Below are 19,304 nucleotides of genomic sequence, written 5' to 3'. Positions count from 1 at the left end.
CGACATTGATTAACTTTGGTGCTCTAACCACCTTAACCAGGGTTTGAGCCAGAAGCTCTTATAAGTTGACGCTGTATGCGGAATTGATCGCTAATTCTCTACACAACATGACAAAATGTTACTCATGCAAAGAGACTGGCAGCAGCGGATCTTTATGATTTGAGTGATCACATAATTTATTTTACTACTCCAACAGAGAAAACAAGAGACTGAAGTTTAATTCGCAAGATCTTTTATTTCAAGTTGTAAAATAGCTCTGTATACTTTCTTAGTTTGAGTCTTCTGAAAACTTGTACTAATGATCGAATATCAAAAGTTCCTGGTCTTGTTCCTCACTGAGACTGCAGTCTGTGGAAAGAATAATTAAACTAATTTGCATAGATGCAATTAAATCAACATATTTAAGATGTAATCATACAAGGGACACATGGGGCATTGGGCTGCTTGTGAGTTACTTGAAAATCAAAGAATAATATCTGTGAACCTTAAAAAGTTACAACGTGACTAAAGCTAAAGTTTGCGTTCTTTTTCCTAACTGAATACAGACAACGATGAACAGAGGATGAAGGATATAAAAATCTGTTCAAGCGGGTCAACAGATTCACAGATAAAGATAGAAGTTTCTGTATATTAATATTCTATATAAGCTTGTAATAATATTCCGGTGTTTCGCTATTAATGCCAACTCACAATTGTACCATGGCAAAACCATCTTGTTATATTAGGATCTACTTTCTGGTATGGCTATTTGTGTAGAATTTCATATATTTACCTCCTTTATACTAGTGCGAGAGCAAATTCTTCAACTGTAGAAGGAAATCTGGTCTCTGGAAGGAAAAAAACCCAAATGTAAATATCAAGAATTAATCCATCAAAAATATGAGACGTTTACAGAATAGATATCCCAAAACTAATTTTCCTCAGTTTTCTGGTCTCATTTACTAATACAAATTTGCCAAAAATCGGGTTTAATTTGCATCAAAAGTTCAAAACTATCATTTGTTTGGTGCACTTTTAGTTACAAATAGTGTTGAGCATTCCGATACTGCAAGTATCGGGTATCGGCCGATATTTGCTGTATCAGAATTCCGATACCGAGTTCCGATATTTTTGTGATATCGGAAATCGGAATCGGAAGTTCCTATAAGTTCCCAGTCATCTTCTGCGTGTGCGGTGCGTATGGTTCCCAGGGTCTGGAGGAGAGGAAACTCTCCTTCAGGCCCTGGGATCCATATTTATGTAAAAAATAAAGAATAAAAATAAAAAATATGGATATACTCACCCCTCCGACGAACCCTGGCTGTCACCGCTGCAAGCGTCCGCCTCCGTTCCTGAGAATGCAGAGAGTGAAGGACCTTCGATGATGTCGCGGTCACGTGAGCGGTCAGGTGGCCGGTCACCTGACCGCGACGTCATCGAAAGTCCTTCACTCTCTGCATTCTCAGGAACGGAGGCGGACGCTTGCAGCGGTGACAGCCAGGGTTCGTCAGAGGGGTGAGTATATCCATATTTTTTATTTTTATTCTTTATTTTTTACATTAATATGGATCCCAGGGCTTGAAGGAGAGTTTCCTCTCCTTCAGACCCTGGGAACCATCCAGGATACATTCTGATATTTGTGTCCCATTGACTTGCATTGGTATCGGGTATCGGTATCGGTGATATCCGATATTTTTTGGATATCGGCCGATACCATCCGATACCGATACTTCCAAATATCGGAAGGTATCGCTCAACACTAGTTACAAATAAACATTGCTTGATGTTGAGGGAGAGGGCATGAATTAAATGCAACAACGTGAACCTCAATTGCACCAAATCTTGTTTCAAAATATTGGCATAAAAAGCCACTCAATAGATGGCATAAAGTTATATAAAAGTGTCTGATGATATGCAACAATTATTATTTATATTTGACATAGTTCCCCACTAAATGTACATGTAAATATTAGCTAGGAGTAGTAAATTTGTCCAAAAAGTTGTGTAAATGGTAGTATTATATTTTCTCAGTGACCATACATAATTTTTCCTTCATGTGCTGATTTTCATCTGATTTGATGGGGATTGACAGAGCAACAACTTAAGCCACTTATCAGATAGGACATATATGGGCAGCACGGTGGCTCAGTGGTTAGCACTGCAGCGTTGGGGTCCTGGCTTCAAATCCCACCAAGGACAACATCTGCAAGGAGTTTGTATGTTCTCCCTGTGTTTGCGTGGGTTTTCTTCAGATTTTCCGATGGTTGTCCCCTTCGGGGACAGTGACAATAATGTCTGTAAAACGCTGTAGTTTGTGATGGAGCTATATGAGAAAGCCTAATAAATGATATGACCTGAGACATACTATGCAGCAAGGCTACAGTCTCTGGTCCGTGCTTTTTGTTTTTTTGCAAATATGTATCAAGCAGTCAAGTAGTTTCATCGTTTGAGCCCTCAAGTTTCTATTCTCCATTGCTTAAGTATGGGCAGACAAGTACCACATGATTCACGTTCTCTCTATTTTTTGCACTTTCTAATTTCTAGTCTTGTTCAGTGTCCCTTCCCGCAGGCGACATACAAAGTAGACCCACTTATCCTATGGTATTTATAATGATGTCTATCCCGCTGCACTTATACTGTATCTTTTGTTTTACAGAGGAAGAGAATGACATTACATTTGCTCAACATCTCCTCTGATCAGCAGAAAAGTCTCAGACAGCCTGTAGGCCAAAGCAGTATTGAGGCGACCTGAGCTCAAAGCAGCGAATCCAAAAATTACGGTAAGTCAAATATATAGGAGGAAACTGCAGATTACCCTTTAGTAAGTTTAAAAGTCCTATATCTAGAAACAGAAACTTATTAATGGGTTTAAATACAAAATATGTTATAATTTAATGATTTATTTAAGTCCACGATAGTCTTCACTTACACTGCAAGATAATTGTGAACGAGTGTTCTTCAAAAAGCGATTATCTTGCCGTGTAAACAGTCTGCCGATTACCAAATTAAAAGTTCTCATTCCTCGGGTGAAATTATCTTTTCCATTTTCGGTGTTGCGTAGTCCTGTGTAGCCTATATGCACTAAGCAATCTAGTATACGGTTCCTAGCCAAACCACCTCCGATCGGTAAAAGTTTACTCATCCGTCGTCTTTCTCTGTAAACAGACCTTAACTCACCTTAGATCTAAAATAGCTTCAATTACAGTAAAGTAAAGCAACCTATTTAATAGGTCTGTTCACATGGACTGACCGGCAGCACTGAATGACCGCTGATCGGTAAAGCTTTTCCAATTGTTGGTCGTTTATTCGCTTGTTTACACATGCAGACCGTGGTAAACAATGTGCACTGAAATAAGTTTCCATATTTCTCATAAGTGGACGATACATTGACGAGAACAATGATCTTATGCAAAAGATCACTTCACCCAATGAATGCCTTTTCTTCAAAGGAGCAGGAGCCTATTCACACTGAAAAATTATTACGAATTATTAAAAACTCTCATTCACTATAATCTTTCACTGTAAATGCAGATTAATTCACGCTAGATGTAAAATAGCTGCAGTCACAGTGAACAATAATACAAGAAACGTACTTCACTGTCAAAGCAGGCTTGGTGATCTTCTGCTTTACAGCATTTCACTCTCATTTCATTGAATTTTCCAATAATCTGATGTCTTTTCTCTTGTGGGGTATCAGGATTGTCTTTCAGGACACGAATCAACAATCTGCAATTTATTTAGAAAAGGATAGAACGATAAAGGCAACAAGAACAAACAAAAATAATATCTGCACATTACATATTCAGCATCGCCCAAGCCTAAAGAAAGGCACCCTGACTCATCTACAATTCAAAATCTTTTTCTATTATAATAGAATTTATGAAATGTAGCATCACTCAAGAATTGGATGTTACTTTCCTAGTTAGGCTTTTATCAAAGGGTAAGTTGGGAACATAAGCAATAATAACATTGGCTCCAGATGTAATTAACGAACTTACCCAAGCCTCTTGCGTTTCTGCTCCTCTTCTGTCCCCTCACAGATATCAGCACCACCTTTGTAGTGAGTTACATCAATCTCTGGTGCTTTGTAAGATGGGTCACGACCAAGTTTTGTAAAACATGGTCTTCTGTCCGAATAAGAGTCAATGCAACAATGATGAACTTGATCGTTTATAAATGTTTGTGATTCTCTTTCACACATTTCTCCTAGTAATATATCCAGCTGGAAATGCAAAAATAAGTATATTTTAATTGATGAAAAACAGTTATCAGTATAGATTGTAGCCAAAAATCTAATACATTGTGCCTTCTGTATTCAGTATCAATTGTTATTAGCAATGCCAACTTGTAATTAGCATTAGGGTGCCTTCAAACACAGCATTTCTGATCATTTGGGGGCATTTTTTGCCATCTTATTAACAGAGATTTCTACCATCTAAATGTCTCTAATTTATAAGGTGGATTATTTGCACTGTATTCAAAAGGGCCGTAACTCTGTCGTAAAACTGCTTGAATGTTACTCAGATTTTTGCACAAATTAAAAATGTTTGATTTCTGCCGGATTTTTTTTTTGCCTGTCCCAACAATTTTTTGAAAAGGGGTGGGGTCAAGCACAACCAACAAACTCAGCATAATTTAAACAACAAAAGTGGCATAAATTACATAAAAAATGTATGTCGGGCCCTGGCTGGCATAGGTTTCTAAAGCTAGTGCTGGGCAGTTGAAAGATTCGCCAAAGTCAATAAAAGGAGCACACCTGGTATGAATGTGAGGCATTTTACTCCAATATTTCCTCACTGATTCTGGCATACAAAACACCTGTCTTTAAGAATTGGGGCCAAAGAATTTTGAGAAGTTTTTGGGTTGTACTTGAGACAAGAATTTATTTAATTTATAAAAATAGAAAAAAAAAGAACCACTGTAGGATATGCACACAAGCAATGTTATGCAAAAAAGGAAAAACTTTATTAACAATTGAAAGTTAAAACATAATTAAAACCATTTTGGGCCACCCCATGCAATTAACATACCACATTGGTACCACGTGACTTCCGGTTCCTGCCATGACACGCCGACGCTCACTTGCACACACTGACCACTAATGATTTAAGGTATTTAAATCGTGCATTAACTGCTAGTGCTACTTCCCCTGACGAAGCTGTTCTGCTGACGGCGATACGCGTGGGGTACTGGTCTCCTCCCCCTTGCTCCTATTCTCCCTTGCTCCCTGTCTCAGACGGGTTCCAGATGGCCCTCGTGTTTTTCCCATGCAGGGCCCATGTTGCAGGCTCAATAAGGTGCGATTTCGGAACCTTTATTTAGTTACTTATCTTGCACCCTAGGGCTAGTCTGTTGCCCAGCAGTATAGGTATTGCTGTGGTAGGTGATTGCTTGGTGTTATTTATTTAATTGAGTGTGTTGCCTGGTCTACTCTAGAACATTGTGATAAATATATTTAAAGGGATAAGTATTGTGTTTACCACATACAGGAATTTTGATCATTATTTTCTATTTGATCATGCTGCTGTATTTATTGTCATGTTTGATGCATTAGGGGCATGTATTTTTTAGGGCCCATGAATTGTTACCAATGTGGTATGTTAATTTCATGAGGGGGACCCACATGGTTTTAATTTTGTTTTAACCTTCAAATGTTAATAAAGTTTTTCCCTTTTATCATAACAGTGGTGGTGTGCATATCCTACAGTGGTTCTTTTTTCTCTTTTTGCATGTTACAGTTTCTCCACCGATATTGCACCCCGTTGTTTATAATACTTATAACTATTGAGTAGTGCGCCTTGTGCTTAGTTTTTCTTCTTGGAAGAATTTATATAATTGGCTCTAGGAAGGACTCTTATGGTCCCTTTAGAAGTGCCAACTGCAGTCATTAAATAATTGCCAATCGACTATGTATTAGCCAATCGGCTCTCAACATAGGCCAACAAACATTCTATATGTACAGAAAGATCATTAAAGCTATCATTCTGTCCCCATGAAGCCACTTGTTATTGGCAGGGTGAATGTAATGCCAATACATATTTTAAGCCTGTTTAATAATCTTTGCACATGATGAACAAACATTTTTCTAGTTAATCTGCAGTTTGGTGGAATGTTTGGATGGTTCTAGACTAAGGAACGAGTGCTCTTATGAACGCTCATTCCCTGATTATTGTTTAGTCAAAATTGGCCATTTCTTCTATACAGTCAGCAGAGTTCTGCATATGAAGGCTGCACTTAGCTGTATGGCATCCATAAGTGGCTGTTGGGCACTTTCGGTATAAACTGATTAACTGCTAGAAGCATAATTTTGGAGTCTGAATGAACCTGACATATTTTTCTGTAAGATTTGTATGTTGGTAGATACCTATGGAGCTCTTTGGCAGCCAGTATATATATCCAAGTTTCAATTAAAGATTTATTTCTTTATTTGAAAATCAATTTTCGGGATCATTGTTATCCTGCACTGATTACATCTACCCAGTGTGTATGAATGTTGAAGGACATTCTGGATTATTTCTATAAGATTGTGAAAATTTTGTGCAATGATTTTCATGGACCCTTCACAGTATCTACGCCAATTCCATTGGTAAGGTTTAAAAGCTTTTTTTTGGATTATTATTTTATAATGTGACCTGATCCATGAAATTAAAAGAATCAGTACCTAAGACCGCACCTAGGACTTTTGGACTGAACACATGAAAGCAACATACCTTGTCATCTGCACAAGACAGTCTTTGGTTCTCAGGAAGTGCACAACACTTGCCAGCAAATTTCGTCATTTTACCAGTGACTCCAATTAGAGTTTCATCTGACACCTGTGGCATTTTTGGTACATAGCGTCCTAGCACTCTGAAAAGCAAAAAAATATCTCCTACATTAGGAAACCTTCTTATCAAATTACTTAAAATAGGATTCATGTTTTTGGACAGTCTTTGTACAATCATAAAGCAATCACTTACAATCATTTCGATTGACTCTAAAGTCAAATCAATAAACTCAGTTTAATGCTCCATGCAGTAGACTCTTGGGCTTTAATCACAGTAATTAAACATTCTGCATATAGAATTATTCATATATTCCACAGAATACAAGTGCATTTCTAAATATCAACCAGGTCAAAATAATACCTATAATCACTATTTATTCTATTAACAGAACAATTTTTTACATCTTTTTTTGTCTGACCCCAACAATAGTTAAGTTAGTCACAGAATTACTGATGAAAACTTACTCAGCATGATAAACATCAGGTCCAATATTTGCATAAGCGTCACAATTTTGCTTTGCTAGAGCTTGGGTTTCTTTGATTCTGGCTTCAAACAGTTGAGGCTGCGAAGAAACCAAAAGTAGATTATTTCTATAACCTGTTTTTTACTTTGACAGGTGATTGTCTAGGTAAAAGACATCTTACCGCAGCCTTGTAGCAATCCGCAGGATGGTCCTCTGCACAGCACTTCTTGAGCAGGTCTTCATAGCCTTTAGCAACTCTCAAACAGGACAGGTCGGATAATTCTGGATGCCTTCTTGTGAATTCAAAAAGGAACCTACAACAGAGCATAAATATTAAAACAATATTAGATGCTGTAAACTACATTATCATTAAAATTATGGACATATATGTCACAGTAAAATTTCCTTCAAGTAGATTTAAAATAAAAAATTATTGGAATATATTTATAACTAGGACAACTGAATACAGAGTGATCTATTTCAAGTGTTTATTTCTGTTAACGCAGATGATAATGGCTTGCAGCCAATGAAAAAGTCATTATCTCAGTAAATTAGAATACTATATAACACCAGCTTGAAAAATGATTTTAAAATCCGAAATGTTGGCCTTCTGAAATATATGTTCAGTAAATGCACTAAATACTTGGTCGGGGCTCTTTTTGCATCAATTACTGCATCAATGCGGCGTGCCATGGATGAGATCAGCCTGTGGCACTGCTGAGGTATTATGGAAGCCCAGGGTGCTTTGATAACAGGCTTCAGCTCGTCATCATTGTTGGGTCTGGTGTCTCTCATCTTCCTTTTGACAATACCCCATAGATTCTCTGAGGTTAAGGTCAGGCGGCGAGTTTGCTGGCCAATCAAGCACAGTGATACTGTTTTCTTTAAACCAGGTATTGGTAGTTTTGGCCATGTGGACAGGTGCCAAGTCCTGATGGAGAATGAAATTTCCATCTCTAAAAAGCTTGTCGGCAGAGGGAAGCATGAAGTGCTCTAAAATTTCCGGGTAGATGGCTGCGCTGACTTTGATCTTGATAAAACACAGTGGACCTACACCAGCAGATGACATGGCTCCCCAAACCATCACTGATTGTGGAAACTTCACTCGACCTCAAGCAGCTTGGATTATGGGCCTCTCCACTAGGCTTGAGCGAAACGGATCGTACAAATTCAAAAGTCGCCGACTTTTAGCAAAGTCGGGTTTCATGAAACCTGACCCGATCCTAGTGTGGGATCGCCCATGCGGTCGGCGATCTTCGCGCCAAAGTCACGTTTCATATGACGCGTTTGGCGGCATTTTTTCAGCCAATGAAGGAGCGTGGGCAGAGTGATGACATAGGTCTTAGGGGCGTGGATGCCTATCGCCATCTTGTCGCTTGTGCGCTGTAGCGATTTGCAATGTGTAACACCAGCTTTTCTGTTCAGGGATGGAGGAGAGAGAGAGAGAGAGAGAGAGAGAGAGAGAAAAAAAAAAAGATTTCCCATTGACTTTGCATTGGGTTTCGTGTTTCGGTCGATCCCCGACTTTCCGCCATAATCGGTCAATTTCACTCGACTCGACTTTTGAGATTGTCGGGTTTCGCGAAACCTGACTCGACCCTAAAAAAGTAAAAGTCGCTCAACCCTACTCTGCACTCTTCCTCCAGACATTGGGACCTTGATTTCCAAAGGAAATGTAAAATTTTATTTCATCTGAAAACAACACCTTGGCCCACTGAGCAACAGTCCAGTTCTTTTTCTCCTTGGTCCAGGTAAGACGCTTCTGGCATTGTCTATTGGTCATGAGTGGCTTGACACAAGGAATGCGCCAATTTTAGCCCATGTCCTGGATACGTCTGTGTGTGGTGGCTCTTGAAGCAATGACTCCACCAGCAGTCCACTCCTTGTGAATCTCCCCCAAATATTTGAATGGCCTTTTCTTAACAATCCTTTCAAGGATGTGGTTATCCCAGTTGCTTGTGCTCCTTTTTCTATCACACTTTTTCCTTCCACTCAACTTTTCATTAATATGTTTGGATGCAGTACTCTGTGAACAGCCAGCTTCTTTAGCAATGACCTTTTGAGGCTTAACATCCTTGTGGAGTGTGTCAGTGACTGCCTTCTGGAAGTCAGCAGAATAAGGGACCTTTTTAAACACTTAGGAAGACTTTGCAAGTTTTTTTTGTTAATTATTCTAATTTACTGAGATAATGGCTTTCGGGTTTCATTGATTGTAAGCCATAATCATCTACCTTAACAGAATTAAACACTTGAATTAGATGACCCTGTTTGTAGTGACTCTATATAATATGTAAGTTTCACTTTTTGTATCGAAGAACCAAAATAAATTAACTTTTTCATGATATTCTAACTTTGTGAGAAGCACCTGTATGTATATATACTGTATATATAAATATATATATTTATACTTTCATATAAGTGTATATATACTTTTGCCCACCCTGTATGTGTGGGTATATATATATATATATATATGTATATATATATATATATATATATATATATATATATATATATATATATATATATGTGTGTGTGTACAGTCATCATATTTATATATATATATATATATGCACACACTTATTGCAATACGTTTTGTTTATACAGTGGGTACGGAAAGTATTCCTACCACTTTAAATTTTTCACTCTTTGTTTCATTGCAGCCATTTTGTAAATTCAGAAAAGTTCATTTTTTTCTCATTAATGTATACTCTGCACCCCATCTTGACTGAAAAAAACAGAAAGGTAGACATTTTTGGAAATGTATTAAAAAAGAAAAACTGAAATATCACATGGTGATAAGTATTCAGACTCTTTGCTCAGTATTGAGTAGAAGCATCCTTTTGAGCTTGTACAGCCATGAGTCTTCTTGGGAATGATGCAACAAGTTTATCACACCTGGATTGGCACTGAGGAGAGGCTTCCGTCAGGCCATCCTGCCATAAAGGCCTGACTGGTGGAGCTCTAGTTGACTTTGTGGAACTTTCTCCAATCTCCCTACTGCATCTCTAGAGCTCAGCCACAGTGATCTTGGGGTTCTTCTTTAGCTATCTCACCAATGCTCTTCTCCCACGATTGCCCAGTTTGGCTGGATGGTCAAGTCTTGGAATACTTCTGGTGGTCCCAAACTTCTTACATTTAAGGAGGCCACTCTGCTCTTAGGAACCTTCAGTACTGCAGAAATTCTGTTGTAACCTTTGCCAAATCTGTGCCTTGCCACAATTCTGTCTCTGAGCTCCTTGCCCTGCTCCTTTGACCTCATGATCTCATTTGGGCTGACATGCACTGTGTGCTGTGAGGTCTTATATAGACAGGTGTGTGACTTTCTAAATCAAGTCCTATCAGTTTAATTAAACACAGCTGGACTCCAATGAAGGAGTAGAACCATCTCAAGGAGGATCACAAGGAAATGGACAGCATGTGACTTAAATATGAGTGTCTGAGCAAAGGGTCTCAATACTTATGACCTTGTGATATTTCAGTTTTTCTTTTTTATTAAATGTGCATAAAAATCTACATTTCTGGGTTTTTTTCAGTCAAGATGGGGTGCAGAGTGTACATTTATTTTTTAAAAAATGAACTTTTTTGAATTTACCAAATGGCTGCAATGAAACAGAGAGTGAAAAATTTAAAGGAGTATGAATACTTTCTGTACCCACTGTATAAATCTGTGACCTACATTTTACTCGATTCATTGTCAAATATAGACCCACTGTATGTGCATATATATAATGTATAGGGTACAGATATATATACAGTATATATATATATATATATATATATATATATATATCATTAGTAAATAAATCTCCTATGTTTTGTGGAGTTTCCACCATTACTGAATTTGCTTATCCAAAATAGAGATTGCTATTAGTATAGAATTGTGTAAATCTTCTACATCTGAATCTAAGTATATTTACTTTGCTAAGTAGACATCTTTTTCATCTGCATAATGTTTGCACACATCGTCGGCCTCTACAAACTCTTTCATTTCTTTAGGCAGATCAGCTGGGATGTCGTCGCTAGGCAAGGCAATCATGCAGGGTGTGCGCTCAAGTATACTCTTTTCACAACAAGCTTTCAAGTTGGGTGATATCTTCTCCTGATTGTCACAGATATGCTGAAAGTATTCCATCTGCCAGATAGAGACATAAAGGATTAGTCCTATGGCTGCACTTTACCCACTTACACTGAAATCAGGTCTAGAAGAAGACATGTTCTGAAATGCTGTGCCCAGGATCTGCTCAAAGTTTACTAGTTTTATTAGTGGGTGAGAAGAATAAGAGGCTTCAGGAGCGGCAAAATAACTTGGTAAGTCCGGCAAAAGATATTCCTTTCCATGTCTTACAAGGTTGAGGGGTATGTCCTTCTGTTAGTGCTTAGGTGCTGTGATAGGACTCTTGCTATGAGGTCCTGCTGTCCCCATTGTTATTGGAAATAATAAAATATTAATATACTATCCTACAAAACCTATCCATAAACTCAAAGTTTTTATCTTTGCTGTAGCATTTGTGTCTTTCTTGTCTTACCTTCTCAGTCATACATTCGACCACATCATCCTTACAGCAGTCCTTACTCAAATGCACCGATTCAAGAGTGAGCTTATGTACAACATCAAAAGAAGAGGCAGGGAATTTCTTAGCGTATTTAACAAGTTTTCTGAAGTAGAGAAATGCAAATTAGGAAATATTAACAGGTAATAGGTGTTCTCAAGATCGCAGATTTTCACCTATCTTCACAATGCATGATAAATGTTTGGCTGCTGAAGGTTCCACCACTAGGACCTCCACCAAACATTAGAATGGGAGTTTCAGGTTCCCCATTTGAATGAATAGGATGTTGTGAAAATACCATGCGATTCTATTTAAGGATTATTTGAAAATATTTAAATGAATCAGCGGACACAATGTGCACTGATACTCGAACTCGGAACATGGGAACCCATGGGAGTCCCAGTGATTTGACCCTCGTGTTAAGACACTAATCATCTAATCTGTTTATAGGTAAGAAGTTTCTAAGATCTCTAAAAAGTTCCATTTAGTATCAAGTTATGCAAAGTTTGTTGTAGATACAGTTCACATTTATGTCACCCCTGTAGTAATTCTGTTTCTTCTGGGTACGCTATATCACATTATGACAAATTATGAGACAGCATATGATAAAGGTAGGTAGTGGCTAACTGGGAAATTGCCTCTTTTTCCTAAGGCCTACTTGATCCCTTCCTGACCCCCCACTAGCTAAACCCTTGAATTATGAATAAATAACAATAACAGTCAATCAATAATCCAGTAGATAGTCCGTGACTTACTTGGCATAGTAGACTCTCTCTGGTGGGAATGATTTAAGAACATGGCAAGTATGTTTCTGTTGATATTCTAAATAAAGTGTGGTTTTTTGAACGTCAATGAACTGTAAAATTACAAAACAAAACAATGAGAAAAAAATAGGAAACATATTACAAAGTCTTGTGAAATTTAAATGGGTTCTGGCATTTTGTGTTATCTCAAGCTACTTGATTCTTGATAGTCTATTTCCTGAACTGCAGGGAAGTGCTCCTGGACTAGTTTACTTAGAGCTTTCTATGTCCACATTCCCCTTCCTCGGAGATCTCCATGAAAACAAACCAAAGAGCATGGAAAGAACAGCACTGATGTATACAGCGCACACAGGGTATACAGGGGTCAGGTCCTTTCGGTAGATATGGTTGTGATTATAAATTAATACAATTTTACAGTAAAACGTTGCATACCATACCCTGGCATCGAAACATTTCTCCTTCTCTTCTTCTGCACAGCAGTCATTCATAATAACGCTGTATTGTTTAGCAAGCCCCAGAACTGCCGGGGGGTAGAGAGATGGGTGTCTTTTAGCAACAGTATCAATGTAGCTGAAAGTAAACAAATCATATGGTTAGGATAGCCATCTACATCCTAGATAAAGCGCCATCCTCATCTTCTAAAAATTATGCAACTTTCTCTATTAGTTATTAATTAGTTTCAGGATCTCTGCTTGCTGCCAGCAGATATTGAACATGATGAGGACAGGTTTGGGGCCTTGTTTCTGTTCATTGATAGGAAGCAGAGGTCTTAAAACTGTGGGGAACTGAAATATAAAGTATATTGTAAAATTTCACAACTTTTTATAGCGAATTTATTTTCTGTAGTAAAAAACGGAAGGCAGCACTCCAAAAAGTAGTTTTAAAATAAGGTGGACTTTATTAGGTCCACATGGCGTGGCGACGTTTTGGCTATAAGCCTTTTTCAATTTATTTTCTGGCTAGATATAATTTCTCATGCAGATGTCCAAGAGGTAGCAATAGTGGGTGCAGATGCTGTAGTTGCACCCAGTCTCTCGGCAATATATGAAGCCACCTATATATGGGTTGGAGGGAGGTTTTTTGTAGATTTTGCATTACTACTCCTAAGCTTCAAATTACACTTCTGGGCACAGATGTGCCATTATGAAACATGTTATGATAGATTTATATGGTGATATGAACGACTGCACCAATAGGTATACTACATGTACACATTACACACAAATAACAAAAAGGAATAAGAAAATACATTTAAAAAATGAATGCAAACACCTACTAGTGGAAAGCTTCATGAGGATCTTCTGTCTGTAGTTTACAAGCAGCAGCAGCATCTGGTTTTTTAAATGGCTCAATGTTGGTATCTCTATGGTCATGGAAACACTTCTCTCTTTCTGGGTCTTGCTTTCCACAGCAGTCAGCTTTCCAGGGATAAGAGTGCGTTTCGTCTGATGCTGTACATACTTTATCATAGAAAATTGTATTCTGCAAAAGCATGAAAGAAAATAAATCAGATGTGTCATTTGAAAAAGACAATGTGAAAAAAACCTGTAAGGAATGCTTAAAGGGGTTGTTCTACTGATAAAGTATATTTTAGTCAGGGCCGCCTCCAGGTTTTTGAGGGCCCCGGGCAAAAGAGTCTCAGTGGGCCCCCCTTTTAGCACATACCATGATTTATGATGCACAGATACAGCAGAGAAATATAGTTATAGTACAATGCCAGATTTAACTTCTTACATGAATGATAGCTATTGTACATTCTACAATACCATACAGCAGAGGGGCTTTATATAAGTCAACCCCTTATATGCCAATTTTTGTGACCTACTCCCTCTTCCTCAGTTACCAGTAAGCATTTTATGGTTAGCTAAACTTGCTGCAAAGAAAAAACTGCATAAATTGAATGACAATTTTTTTTATGGAAAACTAATTAACGTAGAACATTTGAAAAAAGTGCAAAATATGTAGAATATAGCACAGCCCACATAGTATATAACACAGCCATGTAGTATATAACACAGCCACGTAGCATACAACACAGCACATGTGGTACATAACACAGCCCACGTTGCATGCAGCACAGCTAAGTAGTATATTGCACAGCCACGTAGCATATAACACAGCCCACGTAATATAAGCAAAAACCTCAGTGACATGTTATTAACATCACAATAGGGCTAAAAATAGCCCATTGAAGAAAAAAGAGAAAAAGGGGGATACCCACTCCAAGATACATATATCAAAAAGGAGAAATAGGAGTAATCAGGTATATAAAAAGTATGTTATTTATAATTCAAAGTAAGCCAAACAAATATCATAAGTAACACCATCAAAATATTTTATAATATAGCATATGCAGGAAGGAGACACGGAAATCAGGGACCAGAGCAATTGCACCTGTCCAGCTTGTACAAATAATTAAATAAATTAATTTAATAAAGTGCCATTGCAGTAGTGTATCACATTAAAATGGCAAGCCAGTTCCCCATAAGACAAATGTCAAGTGACTATATAAAAAATAAAGCCAAAAAGAGGACATAAGTTTACCGAAGGCAGGAGTTGAAGGGTCCTGAACCGGATGTGCACGCCCCGAATACCCCGACGTGCATTTCGCGTGTCTAATACACCCCTTTCTCACAGGGAACACCAGAATGTGACAACCAGGACCTTTTATGAGCATGTGACAGGTCACATGGTAAGAGACTGGCCAATAACAGTGATCGAAACTGCGCATGCTTGGGTCCCGGCAGATACACCGGAGTGTCAACATTGCTAGACACGCACGGGGAGAAGAGAGTACCCACGCATGATAGCAAGGCAAAAGACGCACCGGTGCACGCCCGGAACCCAGAGTGGTGGCACGCATGCGCACAAACACTGTATCACCAATAGAATGTATTTATCCAAGAAAACTATGTCTCTTTCTATCCATAAAAAGGTGACAGCTACTGTAAGTTATCTAGACCAGCCAATGTGATATAAATAGAGACAGGTAATTAGTAGCACAACCATGTAGCATATAGCACAGCCCACATAGCATGTAACATGGCCCACATAGCATATAACACAGCCCACATAGTATATAACAGCTCAAATAGCATATAGCACAGCCACATAGCATATAACACAGCCATATAACACAGCCACGTAGTATATAACACAGCCCACATAGTATTGCACAGCTGAGCCCACGTAGTATATAGCACAGCCATGTAGTATATAGCACAGCCACGTAGTATATAGCACAGCCCATGAAGCATATAGCACAGTCACGTAGTATATAACACAGCCCACATAGTATATAGCACAGCTGGGCCCACGTAGTATATAGCACAGCCCACGTAGCATTTAACACAGCCCACGTAGAATATAGCACAGCCACGTAGTGTATAGCAGCCACATAGTATATAACACAGCCACATAGTATATAGCACAGCCACCTAGTATATAGCACAGCCACGCAGTATATAACACAGCCACGTAGTATATAGCAGTGTGGACACCATATCCCTGTTAAAAAAAAATAATTAAAATAAAAAATAGTTATATACTCACCTTCTGGCGGCCCCTGGATCCAGCCCAGGCCTTAGAGATGCTCCTGTTCCCAGTAATGCCTTGCGAGACAATGACCTTTGATGACGTAGCAGTCTCACGTGACCCTACATCATCTGGGGTCATTTCGCAAGGCATCACTGGGAATGGAAGCTGCCGGGAACATCGCGAGGATCGGGAAGGCTGCGGGGGTCACCGGAAGGAAAGAATAGCACGATTTTTTATTTTTTTAATTGTTTTAAACATTATATCTTTTTACTATTGATGCTACACAGGCAGCATGTTTCTTGCTATGTCTCCCTCACTTTGAGCTCACATAAACCAAGTCCATGACAAGTGATTTCAGCATAATCCGCAGCTCTTACCTCACTGATTTGATTTATGATAAGCTCAGGGGACGGGAGACGTGGCTGAAACACTCGCTCAAGTAATAAAACAGGCAGAGTAATGTTATACATCACAGTAAGCAGCAGCTGCAAGCCATTCCTATGTCATCTGTATAATGGCTTATTCTTTATTCCCTGGTCAAAAGATATATTATGTGCAGACCATGTCCCTGCATGGTCAGAAACATTCATTACACCATACATAGCTGGGGCACCTTTATAAGATCACAGGGGGGGGGGGGAATAACACATCCAATTGTGTAGCTTATTATTATTACAAGATCTTTTAATTAAAATGTATTTGCCTGTGGGACAACCTTTTAATTTTTTTTAAAAAAAACTTTTCACATCAGACTGATTTGTTTTTCTGTAGAGATCCAGCTGGCTTGTGACATGGAAGGTGACTCCAATCTATATGTAAAGTATGGAAGATTACATTGGATCCGCATGCTATATGATTATAACTTTCAATGTGGGGGGTTTCAGAGTAAAAGCTATGTTGTGGAATTATCGCTAGCAAACATTCATACCATTGGTTTTTTGCAATCTGCTTCATCTTCGTGATCTACACAATGTTCAGCAACGGCGGAAAGTTCTTGAACCAGTTTCATGTGTTGTTGAAGTGAACATTTCTGGAAGTTCTGAGCGGTCATAGCAAGCAGTCTACAAAATAACAGTGTGAAGTTAATGACTCAAAATGGCAGCACATTAAATGCATCAGCTTTGAATACTTCTTTATTTTTACGATTCTTGCTAGTATTGTAAATATATTTGCAGTATTAAACCCAGAAGGGTGTACATTTATATGGAAATTAAAGAGCTTATATTATTGTTATCCAGTCTACTGGGACAGAAATAATATTTTGCTCTATGGCATACTAAAAAGAAACGTAACAGCATTTCCTAGTTTTTAGTAGATTGCAAATGAGTCAATTATCATAATTGCTGGTGGGTAGTGTAGGACAAGCCCCTTAGTAGAGACAAATTAAATGATGAGATGTATAAAGGCCATATAATTTACCGTAATGCCTAATTTTGCTGCCCACATTCACCCTGCTTCAATGATTATTTTAGGTTCCCATAATACAATGAATAAACTATAAAAAGCTAAAAAGATAGAAAACTGTGGAAAAACAGATCACAAATACTTACATGTGTTTAAAGTTGTCTGGGCCGAGAGTAACATACATGCTACCAATGAGCCTGGGATGATGCTCTAGAAAAAATGAAAAGACAGGGAAGAATATAAATATACATTTCATGCAAATTATAATTCTCATTAGTGGAAAAGTAGACATTTGGCACATCTAAACAGAGATAACTTAAAATATCTCAAATATCTTAGTCTTTATGAGAAGTTCATAAAATAATGAATCAGTACTGGTGACATGTTAAGAACTGACGCGTTTCTGGCAACAGCCATTAGTCACATTACTGTGAAGATAAATTTGCATCAACCCTTAAGATAATAACAAAATATAATAATACATAGTATAGACTACAAAACTTGTAAAATTGTACATGTGGTCTTTTCAGGATGTAATGTAACAAATGCAGCACATACTATTTTCTGTGTGTTGGACAAAGAATAGTTGAGTGAAGTTTTGTTTGTCATTGATAATAATTACATATTGGTTAGTACTTAGTACAATCCTCACTTACCTGCATCCCTCTTTTGCAAATGTCTTGACTCAGTTGCTATCGTGCAGAGGAACACACAAATCAGAGTGACCCACTTCATGGCTGCAGCTCTTTGGGGAGGACCTCTCAGAAGCCTGGAGAATATATGAAAATCTTGGGAATATATATGGTGTCTGGCTCCATTTACAAATGATTAACCAGACTGGTTCTATAAATTATTAATATTTACCTTGTGATTGAAATAGGGGGATGGCAAAAACACACTATTTGTAAATTAGGTTGATACTGGCACCCATCTCTTTAAAAGTCCTTGTATATCAGGTAGATGTCCACAGATTAACTACATCTGTCTTAGGTTATTACTCAATGAAACTACAAACAAAAGGTTAAGTAAAGTGATCCTTGATTATGACAGCTTCTCGGTCTCGGTTCATTGTCTACTCCAAATGTGTACAAAGGTAAAATAATAAAAAAGACATAATACTTCTATGTCGTTCCCCTATATTTTACTCATATATACAGTGGTTTGAGAAATATTTACCCCCTGACATTTTTTTTTTGTTTATCTACCTTACAACCTGGAATTTCACTGGTTATTTTAAGGTTCTGCATCAGTTCATGTAAAGAATATGCCTACAACTGTCAAAATTTTAATTTTTTTTATTGAGAAGCAAACAACAAATATGACACAATAACTGAAAACTTCAGTATGTATAATTATTCACCCCCAGTGACCAGGTCACTCCAAAACATTTAAACCTTTCCCCTTAAACCACTGTAGTGATGCTTTAGCAGTATGCTTGGGTCACTGTCTTCTTGGAAGGTGAACCTCTATGGAGTGTACGGCTTTTTGTGGTCATATGGAGAGATACTCCAGTCTCTGCTTGGGAACTCTGCAGCTCCTTCAGGGTTACCTTCGGTCTCTGTGCTGCTTCTCTGATTTATGCCTTCCTTGTCTTGGCTGAGAGTTTTGGTGGGCGGCCATCTCTTGGCAGGTTTGTTGTGGCACCATGTTATTTCCATTTGATGATAATAGTTTTGATGGTGCTCAGAGATTGGGTTATTTTTTTTATGACCCAACCCTGACTGATACTTCTGAACAACTCTGTCCCTTACTTGTTTTCAAATCTCCTTGGTCTTCATGGTGTTTGGTTGTGGTGCCTCTTTCTTAATGGTTTTGCAGCCTCTGTGGCCTTTTAGAA

At 38.2% G+C, this 19,304-nt stretch overlaps 1 protein-coding gene across 1 annotated transcript; it reads right to left on the bottom strand.

Annotated features, from left to right (window-relative positions):
• Nucleotides 1-215: 215 nt before the first annotated feature.
• Nucleotides 216-18,412, bottom strand: LOC138654919 (albumin-like). Its single transcript, XM_069743529.1, has 16 exons — nucleotides 18,332-18,412; nucleotides 18,124-18,236; nucleotides 17,614-17,677; nucleotides 16,992-17,124; nucleotides 13,803-14,008; nucleotides 12,964-13,096; nucleotides 12,518-12,618; nucleotides 11,739-11,868; nucleotides 11,130-11,344; nucleotides 7,391-7,523; nucleotides 7,211-7,308; nucleotides 6,690-6,828; nucleotides 3,978-4,201; nucleotides 3,573-3,705; nucleotides 773-827; nucleotides 216-348 (listed from the first exon to the last, which is right to left on the bottom strand). The coding sequence occupies exons 2-15, from the start codon at nucleotides 18,200-18,202 to the stop codon at nucleotides 783-785; spliced, it is 1,833 nt and encodes a 610-aa protein (XP_069599630.1). The 5' UTR covers nucleotides 18,203-18,236; nucleotides 18,332-18,412; the 3' UTR covers nucleotides 216-348; nucleotides 773-782.
• Nucleotides 18,413-19,304: the final 892 nt, after the last annotated feature.

The sequence above is a fragment of the Ranitomeya imitator genome, chromosome 1, assembly GCF_032444005.1.
Source record: "Ranitomeya imitator isolate aRanImi1 chromosome 1, aRanImi1.pri, whole genome shotgun sequence".
NCBI classification, from domain to species: Eukaryota; Metazoa; Chordata; class Amphibia; order Anura; family Dendrobatidae; genus Ranitomeya; species Ranitomeya imitator.
Note: the sequence above shows the minus strand (reverse complement) of the source record. Positions and strands in the feature narration are given on the sequence as shown.